Source organism: Brienomyrus brachyistius, chromosome 19, assembly GCF_023856365.1.
Source record: "Brienomyrus brachyistius isolate T26 chromosome 19, BBRACH_0.4, whole genome shotgun sequence".
Lineage (NCBI taxonomy): Eukaryota > Metazoa > Chordata > Actinopteri > Osteoglossiformes > Mormyridae > Brienomyrus > Brienomyrus brachyistius.
The window spans coordinates 7,325,839-7,342,083 of NC_064551.1; the positions used below are offsets into that span (position 1 = coordinate 7,325,839).

Consider the following 16,245-nt stretch of genomic DNA (forward strand, 5'->3'; position numbering starts at 1 on the left):
GCATGTGGAGTTCACTCAGGCCCCAAGACACCCTTTACCTCCTGAGGGCCTTTTTCGTGGGCATTTGCCATCCTGGTCAGCCATCGACTTCTCCTTCATATCCACGTTGGTGGGATCAACATTGGACTGTAGGACCTCCGGAGTATGACCTTCACACAAGATCATTAGACATCGTAAGAACATACGTCATAACATCCCTGTGTTGTAGGTTTTATTTCAGTTGTTCCCGATTCTGCTGAAACAGTCCCTATGGCAGAGTTTCTTAGTCCAGTCCTTGGGGATCCCAGAAATTCCACATGTTTGCTCCCTCCCAGATCCCAACACACCTGAACCTGGTTCATGATTGGCTAGGAGCCGAGAAAGAGTTAAAAATGCCATCTGTCTGTGGGTCCCCAATGACTGGGTTGAGAAACACTGCCCTAACTTATATACTCTCACTCTCTGGAAATTTCTGTTTAATTATACAAGCAAAATTGCAGCAATTTTAAATATAACTGTTAGTTAAAAATTCAAAGAATTGATACTTATGATCTGGATACTTGTAATATCTAACGTTTATAAATTGTGCTCATGGTCACCTGTCTCCTGGCTTTAGAGGACACTATCTGTCTGCATGTAGAGTTTACTGAGGCCCCAGGACACTCTTTACCTCTAGAAAGGCCAGTGGAATGTTCCAGTGCTGGTACAAACACCCTCTGATGCAATTCTCTCTCCTCATCTGCAGGATCAATGTCCTTCCTAGGAAGCTCACTGTCGGTGGTGATGTTTGGCCTTTTGCCATCCTGGGCAGCCATCGGCTTCTCCTTCATATCCATGTTGGTGGGATCAACATGGGATTGTAGGACCTCCGGAGCATGACCTTCACACAAGATCATTAGATCAGGGTAAGAACATACATCATAACATCTTTGTGTTGTAGGATCTATTTCATTTTTTCCGGATTCTGCCAGAACAGTCATTATGGCGGTGATTCTTAGTCCAGTCCTCGGGGATCCCAGACAGTCCACATGTTTGCTCCCTCCCAGATCCCAACACCCCTAAACCAGGTATTTGCTGTTTTTATTGGCTAGGTTGGGAAGCAGTAAAAATACCAGCTGTCCTTGGATCCCCAAGGACTGGTTTAGTGTATACATCATCACTGGAGAAAATCTGCTTCATTTTACTAGAAAAAGTACAGAACTGTTTGAGATATAATTGTTACTTATAAGGTCACAGATAGCTCAAATCAATTTGTTTGCAGAACAAAGATTTTAGGTCAGTCCGAATGTAATTTTTTTTTCAAATTCTACATTTACTCTTAGGCCTGGCTACTTATTGTTCATATATTTTTTAAGAAGCAACTATTTACTATTTATTACCCTGGAATAGGTTGAGGATAATCTGGTCAATTTAAGAAATTTTGCAAGCATGTATGATGGGGGTTTTCACTGGGGCCATTGAAGTGCCCCCTAGTGGCCACCAGAGAGCAGAAACTGCACTTTACCTTCTCTGTGAAAAATAATAGGCGTACCTGCACTTTTTCAGTACTGATGTTTTGTATTATTGTCCATTTGCACACCTTGCATCAGCAGCTACCTCATTCCTATATCCCACTACTTATTTATTATTATGTCTGCACTGCTGAAGGTTGTAACCCCCATGCACCCGCCCCCAGGCACCATGACACAAGAATTCCACTGAGTTCCCCAAATACATGTGACAATAAAACTAATAACATATTTGGATCAGTGTTTATGAGTCTTTTGCTGGGAAGCATGTAATATGTTCCTGAGCAGAATATGAGCACGACTGTGCAGAGATGAGTCAGGCCCCAAGACACCCTGTACCTCCAGAGGAGCCACCGGAATCTTCCATTTCCATTTCATCCTTGCACTGATGGGATTCACTCCTCTCTCCCACTGGTTCAGTGCTCTGAGGCTCGTTGTCATGGGTGATGTCATCCTGGGCAGCTATCAGTTCCCGCCTAATTTCTGACTCACTTTTTGACTGTGAGACCTCCGCATGTGAATCAACATACCTGCAGAGTGCATGTATAACAGTATTTTACACACACATATAATTTATTACAATCTCCTCATAGTTACTGTTGACCTTTGAAATGAACGTGCACATATATTTGTGTGTACTGTGTATATATAATGTATTATTTATGTATGTACATGCAAAAACAATGAAATATTCATTTAATTTTTCTGATACATTTTTCATTCACATACAATACAATTAAGATATTAGACATTCACCAGATAGCTTGTGACCTGTAAATTAGTCATTTGCTTTATTATTAGTAATACTTGATATCTTAAGTATCTTTAATGTGTACTTGTTACTCTGAGGGTAACTCATGAAACTGATTATAATCGTTAGTGTTTGCGCATTATTTGTGTTAATACGCGCTTCTCCTGCAGCACATCTGTTATTTCAGGTGTACCTCAGCAGTGTCAGATACACCTCCGCGACCGCCTGCTCGTTTTCCTGGCATTCTAGCAGCCCTTTATATTGATGGAAGGCGCAGTGGACGACTTCCACTATGTTGCTCCTGCGTGGTTGCACTGTGATGTTGGTCATGTGACTGGGGTTGTGACAGTGGTGCATGAACACCAGGATGACAGGTTTGTTTGCTGTGGAAATGAAAAACCAAACAGGTTAGCGTGGGCAGTTACCTATGCTACTGCCTCCCCTAACACAGGGGTGTCAAACTCCAGTCCTGGGGGGCCGGAGCCCTGTGTAGTTTAGTTCTTTCCTTGTTCCACCGCAGATTATTCCGCTGAAGAGCTGTGTGACAATTAACACAAGGAGGTGCAAGGAGTTGAATCGTGTGTTAAATGAGGGGAAACCCAAAAATGTGTAGGGCTCCGGCCCCCCAGGACTAGAGTTTGACACCCCTGCCCTAACAGGTCAACTGCCCCACATAAAATAAGATGAGGCAAAAGAATAGCTGTATGATTTGCTTACTGCAACTGCATTTCCAAAAATGTTGGGATGCTGTGTAACATATCGGATTATATATCCTCAACAGTTTGGGGTCTCCTTTGTCGTATTTTTTTGTTTCATGATGCACCAAATGTTTTCAGTGGGTGACAGGTCTGGACTGCAAGCAGGCCAGTCTGCCACCTGGAATAGCCATGCTATTGTAATTTGCACAGAATGTAGTTTGACATTGTCTTGCTGAAATATACAAGGTCTTCTCTGAAGAAGACATTGTCTGGATGGCAGCATATGTTGCCGCAAAACCTGTATATATATCGTTCAGCTTTAACGGTGCCTTCCCAGATGTGCAAGCTACCCAAGAAAAAGGCAATAATGTACCCCCACACCATCATGGATGCTGGCTTTAGAACTGTTCACTGAAAACAAGCCAGATAGTTCCTCTCCTCTTTAGCCCAAAGGACTCGCCATCCAAAATTTTCAAAAAGAATTTGAAATTTTGATTCATCTGACCACAGGACAGTTCTCCATTTTGCCTCAGTCTATCTTAAATGATCTTGGGCCCAGAGAAGTGGGCAGCGTTTCTGCACCATGTATAGATATGGTTTCTTCTTTGTATGGTAGAGTTTCATCCTGCATCTGTGGATGCAGCAACAAACTCTGTTCACAGAAAGGTCTCGGAAGTGTTCCTGAGCCCATGCAGTGATTTCCACTATAGAATCGTGTCTGTTTTTAATGCAGTGCCATCTGAGGACCCAAAGATCACAGCTATCCAATATTGGTTTTTGGCGTTGTCCCTTGCATACACAGATTTTTCTGGAATCTTTTAATGATATTATGTACCATAGATGGTGAAATTCCAAAGTTCTTTGCCATATTACTTTGAGGAACATTATTCTTAGTGCAACAATTTATTTGCCTACACTCCTTCACTCACCTCATCTTCAATGCACAGAGACTCTGCCTCTCTGGGAGGCCATTTTTACACTCAGTCATCTTACTGACCTATTGCCAATTAACCTAATGAGTTATAACACAACTTTTTCAGTCTTTTGTTGTCCCTGTCCTAACTTTTTTAATGTGTTGTTCACATGAAATTCAGACTGAGCAAACTGTATTTGTATATTTATCATAAAACATTACATTTCTCAGTTTCAACATCTGATATTTTGTCTTTGTTCTATTTTCAATTAAATGTGGATTTATATGATCTGCAAATCATTGCATTCTGTTTTCATTCACATTTTACACAGCATCCCTAATTTTGTAAGCGAGGTTGTAGAATAGGCTGTAGGCTGACCACAAACCTGTGCTGGACAACTGATTATGGAAGGATGGATGGAAAAGAGAGAGAGAATATCAGGTCTATTGGAAAAAAACCTGGAGGACGTGTCAGATATGGATGGTGTGCTGATCTGTGTATGTTTTACAGGATAACTTCTGATAAGCTTCTGTGAAATAAATCAAATTTTCCCCAGTGACATACAGCAGTGACTGAATCCTGGCTCACCTGTAACTCTGGCCATGGCTGCCTCCATGTCTGTGCCAATCCGAGAAGCAACAGGACAGAAGACCAGGATGACGTCGCTGTTCTCTGCACTGCAGAGCTGTATCTGCAGATTCAGCTTTTGTATGAAGGTTTCATGAGTATTGAATGTTTCTCCGGCAACCAGTTTATGGGCTTTCACTGTGGAAGAGGAATGGAAATTAAAAATGAGTTACAGTTCTCATGAACAGGTAGAATGCATGAAAAAAATTCCGCATCTATCATAGACTATATATGGTGGTGGAATATGAATTTAGTAATAATTGTATTTAGGATTTTAATAGCCTCTCCTGGAGCCGACACCTTATCGTGGTGGAGGGGTTTGCGTGTTTCAGTCATCTCAGGAGCTATGTTGTCTGGGGCTTTATGCCCCTGGTAGGGTCACCCAAGGCAAACAGGTCCTGGGTGAGGAACCAGACGAAGTGCGGCTCAGAAGATTCCTATGAAGGGCAAGATTTTGGACACACGATTTCCCTTGCCCGGACGCGGGTCACCGGGGTCCCCCCCTGGAGCCAGGTCTGGGGGTGGGGCTCGAGGGCGAGCGCCTGGTGGCCAGGCCTACACTCATGGGGCCTGGTCGGGCACAGCCCGAACAAGGCACGTGGGTCCCCCCTCCAATGGGCTCACCACCCATGGGAGGGGCCATAGAGGTCGGGTGCGATGCAAGCTGGGCGGCAGCCAAAGGCGGGGACCTTCGCGGTCCAATCCTCGGCTGCAGAAGCTAGCTCTAGAGACATGGAATGTCACCTCTCTGATGGGGAAGGAGCCTGAGCTGGTGCGCGAGGTTGCGAAGTTCCGGCTAGATATAGTCAGACTCACCTCGACGCACGACTTGGGCTCTGGAACCAGTCTCCTTGAGGGGGGTTGGACCCTTTTCCACTCTGGAGTTGCCCACGGGGAGAGGCGCCGAGCGGGGGTGGGCATACTTATTGCCCCCTGGCTGGGTGCCTGTACGTTGGGGTTTACCGCAGTGGACAAGAGGGTAGCCTCCCTTCGCCTTCGGGTGGGGGGAAGGGTCCTGACTGTTGTTTGCGCTTATGCGCCAAACGGCAGTTCAGAATACCCACCCTTTTTGGAGTCCTTGGAAGGGGTGTTGGAAAGCGCTCCTCCTGGGGACTCTATTGTTCTGCTGGGGGACTTCAGTGCTCACGTGGGCAATGACAGTGAGACCTGGAGGGGCGTGATTTGGAGGAACGCCCCCCCCAACCTGAACCCGAGCGGTGCTTTGTTGTTGGACTTCTGTGCTCATCATGGATTGTCCATAATGAACACCATGTTCAAACATAAGGGTGTCCACATGTGCACTTGGCACCAGGACACCCTAGGCCGCAGTTCGATGATCGACTTTGTAGTCGTGTCGTCGGACTTGCGGCCGCATGTCTTGGACACTCGGGTGAAGAGAGGGGCGGAGCTGTCAACTGATCACTACCTGGTGGTGGGTTGGCTCCGCTGGTGGGGGAGGAAGCCGGCCAGGCCTGGCAGGCCCAAGCGTATAGTGAGGGTCTGCTGGGAACGTCTGGCGGAACCCCCTGTCAGGAGGAGTTTCAACTCCTACCTCCAGCAGAACTTCTCCCATATCCCGGGGGAGGCGGGGGACATTGAGTCCGAATGGGCCATGTTCCGTGCCTCCATTGTGGAGGCGGCTGACCGGAGCTGCGGCCGTAAGGTGGTCGGTGCCTGTCGCGGCGGCAATCCTCGAACCCGCTGGTGGACACCAGTGGTGAGGGATGCCGTCAAGCTGAAGAAGGAGTCCTACCGGGCCTTTTTGGCCTGTGGGACTCCAGATGCAGCTGACGGCTACCGGCAGGCCAAGCGGGATGCGGCTTTGGCGGTTGCTGAGGCAAAAACTCGGGTGTGGGAGGAGTTTGGCGAGGCCATGGAAAACGACTTCCGGACGGCTTCGAGGAGGTTCTGGTCCACCATCTGGCGGCTCAGGGCGGGGAAGCGGTGCTACATCAACACTGTTTATGGAGGGGATGGTGCGCTGCTGACCTCAACTCGGGACGTTCTGGGTCGGTGGAGGGAATACTTCGAAGACCTTCTCAATCCCACCGACACGCCTTCCGTAATGGAAGCAGGGTGTGGGGACTTGGGGGTGGACTCGCCTATCTCTGGGGTGGAGGTCGCTGAGGTGGTTAAAAAGCTCCTCGGTGGCCGGGCCCCGGAGGTGGATGAGTTCCGCCCGGAGTTCCTCAAGGCTCTGGATGTTGCGGGGCTGTCCTGGTTGACACGCATCTGCGGCATCGCGTGGACATCGGGGGCAGTGCCTCTGGACTGGCAGACCGGGGTGGTGGTCCCCCTCTTTAAGAAGGGGGTACCGGGCTTCCTTTTAAGGGCGGTTCAGTCCCTGTATGACCGGTGCCAGAGCCTGGTCCGCATGGGCGGCAATAAGTCGGACTCGTTTCCAGTGAGGGTTGGACTCCTTCAGGGCTGCCCTTTGTCACCGATTCTGTTCATAGTTTTTATGGACAGAATTTCTAGGCGCAGTCAGGGCGTTGAGGGTGTCCGGTTTGGTGGCCTCAGGATTAGGTCTCTGCTTTTTGCAGATGATGTGGTTCTGTTGGCCTCATCGGACCATGACCTTCGACTCTCATTGGGACGGTTCGCAGCCAAGTGTGAAGCGGCTGGGATGAGGATCAGCACCTCCAAATCCGAGACCATGGTTCTCAGCCGGAAAGGGGTAGAATGCTCTCTCCGGGTTGGGGGTGGGGTCCTTCCCCAAGTGGAGGAGTTTAAGTATCTCGGGGTCTTGTTCACGAGTGGGGGAACAATGGAGCGGGAGATCGACAGGCAGACCGGTGCGGCGTCAGCAGTGATGCAGGCGCTACATCGGTCTGTCATGGTGAAGAGAGAGCTGAGCCAAAAGGCGAAGCTCTCGATTTACCAGTCGATCTACATTCCTACCCTCACCTATGGTCATGAGCTGACCGAAAGAACGAGATTGCGGGTACAAGCAGCCGAAATGAGTTTCCTCCGCAGGGTGGCTGGGCTCTCCCTTAGAGATAGGGTGAGGAGCTCAGTCATTCGGGAAGGACTCAGAGTAGAGCCGCTGCTCCTCCGCATCGAGAGGAGCCATATGAGGTGGCTCGGGCATCTGATTAGGATGCCTCCTGGACGCCTCCCTGGTGAGGTGTTCCGGGCATGTCCCACTGGGAGGAGGCCCCGGGGAAGACCCAGGACACGCTGGAGAGACTATGTCTCACGGCTGGCCTGGGAACGCCTCGGGGTCCCCCCAGAGGAGCTGGATGAAGTGGCCGGGGAGAGGGAAGTCTGGGTCTCCCTGCGGAGACTGCTGCCCCCGCGACCCGACCCCGGATTCAGCGGTAGATGATGGATGGATGGATGGATTTTAATAGGATGGTTACATTTATAAGGTTTTAGTTGGAAAAGGCAGAAACATTATAGTTTTTGCTGAGTTTGATTGAAAGTGAATGATTATGGAGGTAGAAGCACTGGACAGCTTACCTGAAGTATTTGGGTATAGCCATGAGACCACTGCAGATAGAAGCTTACTTGGATAGATGAAATTCCACTTTGACATTAAGAGGAAAAGATCTTGAATCACAGAAAACAATGAAGTTCCTGCAAAATATTTGCCATCTTGAATTAGCTGCAGTAGTAATGGAGATCGAAGTGGTCACAATAGGTTAGATCGCAAGGGTATGTATCTACGGGATTACGATACTGATACTTTGAATATCACTCTTTGTACACAAGATACTGTGTATATATTGAGTTCGCTCAGGCCCCAGACACCCTTTACCTCCAGGGGGGGCAGTGGAATGTTCCGATTGTATCACCACCCACCCGTCAGATTCACTCTCCTCACCATCTAACTCGGTTCTCTCCTCGCTGTCAATAAAGTTACCTTCATTAATTTTTTCTGATTAATTATTCAGTCACATAAAATAAAGATGTTAAATATTCTCCTGAAAGTTATTGTTGATGCATAAAATTTTCAAGGTGTTTTAATGTCTTGCGTATGTTTAACTTTATATATCTTGAACGTGGTGGTTGATTTGCAGTTAGGAAAATGGTGCATAGACAGTTAAATTCTATGGCAGAATAATCACACGGTTTACTTACAAACACTGAGGATAATTGATTAAACTGATTAAAATTATGTGCACAGTATTTGTGTTAACAGTAGTTTCCCCTGCAGAGGGTCTGTTTCTTCACTTGTACCTCAGCAGTGCTGTCCGCACTGCACTGACCGCCTGCTCATTTGCCTGACATTTCAGCAGCCCTTTAGATACATGGAAGGAGCAGTGGACGACTTGCACTATGTTGCCCCTGGACGGTTGTACTGTGATGTCAGTCATGTGACTGGGTTTGTGACAGTGGTGCATAAACACCAGGATGACAGATTTTTTTCCTGTGAAAGGAAGAAACCAAACAGGTTACTGTGGGCACAGATAGACGCTGTTGCTTCCCTCGATGTTGTTTTTACATCTTAAATAAGGTGAGAACAAAGTAAAGCTGTGAGGTTTGCTTCCTAGGATTGGCTCTTGGCTCAGTATTAACCTGTAGTGCACAAGTGGTTATGGAAGGATGGATGTAAAAGTTATAAAAGCCAAGGTCCTTTGAAGTAAGGAAATGTATTACACATATTCATAGTCCAGTACAGTTTGTATAAGACTTGTTAAAAAAAATTTTTTTTTATCGATTTCAATGCTTTCTAAAGACTTTATGTGCAGTGTTGTTGAACATAGCACATTACAGAACAGTGCCAAACTTTACTGAGTTAGTCACTGTCACATGAAATCAAAATATATTTACACAGATCTGTGCTATTATTAGACACCATATGAACAGTCTGGTTGATTTTGAAGTTAAATTTCATTTCGTTGCCTGATTTTATTATATAGAATAAGAAATCATGTGTCAGTCTTATTTTAAAAGTAAAATTTCAAATTTTTGTCATTTTTTATCTATTAGATTACCTGTTAGTCAAAACAAATTGATCTGTGAGAAACCATAAATTTGAAAACATGTCAGACAGTTTACAGCCTGTAGAGACTGTCAGATACACTAGACAAAGGCTTGGCAGATATGGATGGTTTGTTGGTCTGTGTTTGTTTTAACAGGACAACTTTTCTTAAATAAATCACATCTTCCTCTGTGAAGAGATGAATTACATAATCCCTGTTTGCTGTGTCTTGGTTGGATTTCAGTACAAAGGTGACAAACAGCAGAGACTGAATCCTGACTCACCTGTAACTCTGGCCATGGCTGCCTCCATGTCTGTCCCAATCCGAGAAACGACAGGACAGAAGACCAGGATGACGTTGCTGCTCTCTGCACTGCAGAGCTCTATCTGCAGGTTCAGCTTTTGCATGAAGGTTTCATGGGCATTGAAAGTATCTCCAGCAACCAGCATGTGGATTTTCACTGGGGAAGAGAAACAGAATTTAAAAATTGTCATGAACAGGAAACATACATGAAAATTTTCTACACATAGATTTCTTCAGTGTGTCATTCATCCACCTATGTGGCCGAAAGTTCTCCATCAGGACTAGATATGGTGACCACCCTAGAGCAGTAACTATGTTTTATCATACCTCTGAAACAGACTGATCACAATAACCTTTCAGCAGTAGGCCAGTAGATGGCAAGAAGTGGTCTCACTATTTCCAGCAGTAATGCTGTACCTTCAAGGGTCTGCCAATTGTACCCTTAGCTGTAGGTAATTGTACCTTTTATGGTACAGAAATGGACTCTGAGGAACATCCCCAAAGTACAAACAATATGCCCCCAATGGTACAAAAATGTTCCTCATAGTCCGCTTCTGTATCTTATAAGGTATTGTGACAAGCAAAGGTACAAACTGGTACCTTTTTTCTGACAGTGTTGTAGATATTTGTGAATTGTCTTCTGTGGGTTGCAAATAGTAAAGTCCAATAAAAACTTAATTATTTTCCCTTCCATACCAAAACTACACTGAACCGTGTACCCAGAACGATGAATTTTGTGTACTGTCACACCTGTTATTTTTATAATTATTAGTAACAGAATATGTATCTTTGTACCCATTGTGCTCACGGCCAGAGAGGCCAGTGTCTGTATGCATGTAGAGTTCATTCAGGCCCCAAAACTCCCTTTACCTCCAGAGGGGCCAGTGGAAGGTCCCATTCGCGATACAATCACCCACCCATCAGCTTCGCGCTCCTCACCAGCTGGCTCATTGTACCTCCTGTGAAGCTCGCTGTTATTGCCGATGTTTGGCTTGTTGACATCCTCATTAGCCACTGGCTGTTGCTTCTTATGCAAGTAGGTGCAACGAACCTTGAACTCTGCGGCTTCAGGAGCAAGATCTTCACACCAGAGGATAAGACCAAGGTAAGAACATACATAATAACCTCTGTATGTCGCAGGGTTTATTTGTTTTGTGCCTGATTCTGCTGAAACAGTTCTCAGTATGCATAATTCTTGTTGAAGAAACTTCAGCTTCATTTCATGAATAAAACTTCAGCTGTTCCAAATATAACTGTTACTGGCATGTCCATAACAAACTTAAACCAGAACTAAGATTTAAAGCCATTATGAATGTGACTACTTCTGTTTATACAACTAAAATGATTCCTAAGTCTGTCTGCTTAGTGTTGGGCCCTCATATTACCACCTTTTGTGAGGCCACTATTCAGGGAATCACTCTGGAAGGGATGGAGGAGAATGTGGCTAAACTAGGATATATATATATATACAGTATAGGGAATGCCAGTTCATCTACAGATAAGTGACCTCTAGTTGTTACTCTACCGCCAAAATTGGATATTATTGAAACTGTTCTCTCTTCCTAAGACTATAAATTTGAAACTAATAATATGTTTGGATCAGTGATTATGAGTTTTTTCTGTGAAAGTGTGTAATATGTATTTGAGCACAATATGAACACAATGATCAGTCAGGCCCCAAGACACCCTGTACCTCCAGAGGACGCACCGGAATCTTCCCTTTCCATTACATCCTTGCACCGATGGGATTCACTCCTCTCTCCCACTGGTTCAGTGCTCTGAGGCTCGTTGTCATGGGTGATGTCATCCTGCGCAGCTATCAGTTCCCGCCTAATTTCTGACTCACTTTTGGACTGTGAGACCTCCACACGTGAATCAACATACCTGCAGAGTGCATGTAATAAATTACATGTGTGTGTAAAGGAATATTGTTACATAATCTCCTGATGGTTACTGTTGACCTTTAATATTAACACATGCATATATTTGTGTGTGTACTGTATGTAGAATGTATAATTTATGTATATGTACATACAAAAACAATGATATTATCTTCATTTAATTTTTCTGATACATTTTTCATTTACATACAATACAACTAAGACGTTCACCTGATAGTTTGTGACCTGTAAATGAGTGATTTGCTTTATTATTAGTAATACTTTATATCTTGAGCATGTTTAATGTGTACTTCTTATGTACTTGCATATATCGTGGGTGTTCCTCAGTTAGAAATATTATGCATATACAGTTAAACAGCAGAAAAATCACAAAGTTTGCTTACACAGTCTAAGGATAACTCATTAAACTGATTAAGATCCTGAGTGTGTCAACACTGTTTGTGTTAATACGCGCTTATCCTGCAGAGCATCTGTTATTTCAGTTGTACCTCAGCAGTGTTGGATACACCTCCGCGACCGCCTGCTCATTTTTCTGGCATTCCATCAGCCCTTTAGTTTCATGGAAGGCGCAGTGGACGACTTGCACTATGTTGCCCCTGGACGGTTGCACTGTGATGTTGGTCATGTGACTGGGGTCGTGACAGTGGTGCATGAACACCAGGATGACAGGTTTGTTATCTGAGGAAGGGAGAAACCAAACAGGTAGTTATGAATGCTGGTGCTTCCCCTAACAGATTTTTTTTTCCGCCGTGTAAAATAAGGTAAGGAAAAAGAAAGGCCATAAGGTTTGCTTCCTAGGATACGCTTTAGGCTGACCGCAACCCTGTACTGGACACGTGACCATGGAAGGATGGATGGAAAAGAGAGAGAATGTTATGGCAACAGATCCCATATCGGCTCCATTCCATAAAGCATTCAGGTAACGTAATGGACGTGTATGCAAGGCGGTAAAATGCAACAAAAAAACGTTTTCTACAAATGTAAGTAAAATGTATGCTGAGTACATCCGTCCTTCCATCCAACTTACTTCTTCCAACCAAAGCTACATGTGACTATGGGTTTTTAACGCACAAAAGGGGTCATACCAAAACTATCAACACAGGGGTCTGTGCTAACAGAAACAAATAGCATTAACCATTATAACGTCAATGAAATATTCAATAATAAGTATACAAAAATAGGATATATATGAAATCAATGAAAAATGCATTATAAATGCAGAGATGGAAAGTTCAGGTTTTGTTTCAACAAACCAGTTGAGCACTCTGTGAATGTGACTCTTTATACTCAACTGGTTGGTTGAAATAATATCTTGGTCTGGATTTGTACTTTCTGAACCTGAACTTTCCATTTCTGAATACATGTATGAAATGAAATTATCATCTATGGCTGTAACAGAGAGACTGTGATATCCATTGGAAACAACCTGGAGGACGTGTCGAATATGGATGGTATGCTGATCTGTGTATGTTTTACAGGATAATTTCTGATAAGCAGCTTCTGTGAAATAAATCACAATTTTCCCTGTGAAAAATTTGTGTCATGCCCAGCTCGTACGATCCTCGTGTTTGCCTGCTCTTTGCCCGCTCGCTTACCTGAGCGATCACCCGTGCTACAGCGATCACAACAGAATGACTGACCTGAACACTAAGGCACCTTCCGTAACTGAGGAGGATTATATCAGTTATGTCAACCAGTGTTTGCTCCTCGTCCCCTGGTGTTCCCTCCAGTCACTCCTGGTCCTTTCATCCCGCCTGTTCCCTGTGTCTCCCTTCCTGATCTGTCTGTCCACCTTTCCCGTCCTGTGTTAGGTCCTGTCTTGGTTTCTAGCCCTCTGTCAATTTTGTCTGTCCGTCCTGTTCCCTGTTAATGGTTTGTTCTTCTGTTCCAGGTCCCGTCCCGGAGAGCGCGCCTTTGGGGGTGTGTGCTTCCCTGATCGTACCCAGCTGTGTCCACTTATTTTCGCCCAGTCCTGTCTTTTTGAGTCCATGTCTTGCCTCAGTTCATAGTCTGTCATTGATGTTAGTAGATGTCCGTGCTAGCTGTTCCGTCCTGTCCTTCGAATAAACCTCTAGTTTGCCCCGTATTCTGCCTGCTTGCCTGTTCTTTGCCCGCTCGCTTACCTGAGCGATCACCCGTGCTACGGCGATCGCAACAGTTAGACTGCATAATAGCTGTTTGCTGTGTCTTCTTTGGATTTCAGGGCAAAGGTGACATACAGCAGAGACTGAATCCTGACTCACCTGGAACTCTGGTCATCGATACCTCCATGTCTGTCCCAATCCGAGAAACAACAGGACAGAAGACCAGGATGATGCTGCTGCTCTCTGCACTGCAGAGCTCTATCTGCAGGTTCAGCTTTTGTATGAAGGTTTCATGGGCCTGAAAAGTTTCTCCAGCAACCAGCATGTGGACTTTCACTGTAAAAGAGGAATGGAAATTAAAATAATTTTGTTGAGGATTATAATATGATGGTTAAATGTGTAAGGTTTTGGTTGGAAAAGTCAGGAACATTATACTTTTTTCTGATTTGGAAAGTGAATGATTTTGGAGGTAAATAGCAAACCTCCAGAATCACTGGACAGCTTACCTGAAGGGTTTGGGTATAGCCTTGAGAAAACTGTAGACAAAAACTCTCTTGAGTAGATGTAATTCCACTTTGACATGAAGAGGGAAAGTATTTGAATCACAGAATACAATGTAGTTCCTGTAAAATATTTGCCATTTTGAATCAGTTACAATAGCAATGAATATCAAAGTGGTCACAACAGGATATACAGCCGTGGCCAAGTTTTGAGAATGACTTCAGTATTGGTTTTCGCAAAGTTTGCTGCTTCACTTTTTGTCAGATGTTTCTATGGAGTACACAAGTACAATTACTAGCATTCCATAAGTGTAAAAGGATTTTATTGACAATTACATTAAATTACAAGTTTATGCAAAGAATAAATATTTGCAGTGTTAGCCTTCCTTTTTCAAGACCTCTGCAATTCGCCCTGGCATGCTGTCAATCAATTTCTGGGCCAAATCCTGACTGATGGCAGCACATTCTTGCATAATCAATGCTTGGAGTTTGTCAGAGTTTGTGGGTTTTTGTTTGTCCACCCGCCTCTTGAGGATTGACCACAAGTTGTCTGGGGAGTTTCCTGGCCATGGACCCAAAATGTCGATGTTTTGTTCCCTGAACCACTTAGTTATCACTTTTGCCTTATGGCTACTCCATCATGTTGGAAAAGGCATTGTTTGTCACCAAACTGTTCTCGGATGCTTGGGAGAAGGATGTTTTGGTGCCATTCTTTATTCATGACTGTTTTCTAAGGCAAAATTGTGAGTGAGCCCACTCCCTTGGCCGAGAAGCAGACCCACACATGAATGGTCTCAGGATGCTTTACTGTTGGCGTGACACAGGACAGATGGTAGCGGACAATGTTTTTCCTGATGCCCCAAACAAGCGGAAAAGGGATTCATCAGAGAAAATGACTTTACTCTAGACCTCAGCAGTCCAATCCCTGTACCTTTTGCAGAATATCAGTCTGTCCCTGATGTTGTGAAAATTAATACTTGTGTCAAATCTCAAAACCTATGGCCACGGCTATAGAGATGATTATGCTCCTGTTACTTGGAATATCTATCTTTGTATACACTGTGCTCATGGCCACCCGTCCACTGGCTGGACTGCCCAGTGTCTGCATGCATGTAGAGTTCATTCAGGCCCCAAAACTCCCTTTACCTTCAGAGGGGCCAGTGGAAGGTCCCATTCGTGGTACAATCACCCACTCATCAGCTTCGATCTCCTCACCAGCTGGCTCATTGTACCCCCTGTTAAGTTCACTGTTATTGGCGATGTTTGGCATATTGGCATCCTGGGTAGCCATTGGTTCCTGCTCCATGTCTGACTGGATGCAAAGGACCTTGAATTGTAGGACCTCAGGAGCAACATAATCACAGGAGAGAAAGATGCCACAGTAAATACACACATGCTAACTTCTCTGTCTTGAAGGTTTAATTTCAGTTTTGCCCTACTTTTATATATACAGTAGCCTTTGGGGTATCTAATTCTGCATGACATTTACTGTACATGGGGCGTCCACCCCCCCCCCCCAAATAAAAATTCCACTGTATTCCACAAATGAAAGTATTACCGTAAAACTGCCTAACCCTGACCTATATACTCTCCCCACCTCTCCAAAACATCTTTATTAATTTAAAGCTCAACTTTGTGTGCCTTATCTTAATGTAATGGGATTCACCAGATCTGCACCTGTTCTTTCCTGTGCCACCGCTGGACTTGCACTGAGTGATACAATTAAATTTCACTTTGATAAATTCACTATGATAAACAGCAAAAACTCAGTGCTTCAGTGAAATCTAGGTGCTTTTAATTTAAATGGTAGTTTACAAATCCTGTCCTGGTGCAAAGTGTCCTCCCTGACATGGATTATCTGGCCACCCTAGGGGAGGCTGATGACAAACAAACAGTATCAACTTTATTGTGGAATATTCAAAAAATCATTTTGAGCTCCACCGTTTGAGAATCACTGACCTGTACAATGATCCTGCGAAGGTTGAAAAAGATACTTGCAGATTTCAGGACACTGTTCACAAGATGGCTGCTGCTCCCTTTCTACTCTCTGCT

At 44.7% G+C, this 16,245-nt stretch overlaps 1 protein-coding gene across 1 annotated transcript in view; it reads right to left on the reverse strand.

Annotated features, from left to right (window-relative positions):
- LOC125714596 (uncharacterized) overlaps positions 1 to 16,245 on the reverse strand; it is a 272,791-nt gene that overhangs the window by 197,508 nt on the left and 59,038 nt on the right. The window contains exons 27-35 of the mRNA XM_048985335.1: positions 9,689 to 9,797; positions 8,660 to 8,849; positions 8,238 to 8,326; positions 7,940 to 8,056; positions 4,439 to 4,615; positions 2,432 to 2,621; positions 1,827 to 2,017; positions 650 to 859; positions 39 to 149 (exon numbers count right to left, since the gene is read on the reverse strand). Of these exons, the coding sequence (XP_048841292.1) occupies positions 39 to 149; positions 650 to 859; positions 1,827 to 2,017; positions 2,432 to 2,621; positions 4,439 to 4,615; positions 7,940 to 8,056; positions 8,238 to 8,326; positions 8,660 to 8,849; positions 9,689 to 9,797 (1,384 nt within the window). The remainder of the gene's footprint in view (positions 1 to 38; positions 150 to 649; positions 860 to 1,826; positions 2,018 to 2,431; positions 2,622 to 4,438; positions 4,616 to 7,939; positions 8,057 to 8,237; positions 8,327 to 8,659; positions 8,850 to 9,688; positions 9,798 to 16,245) is intronic.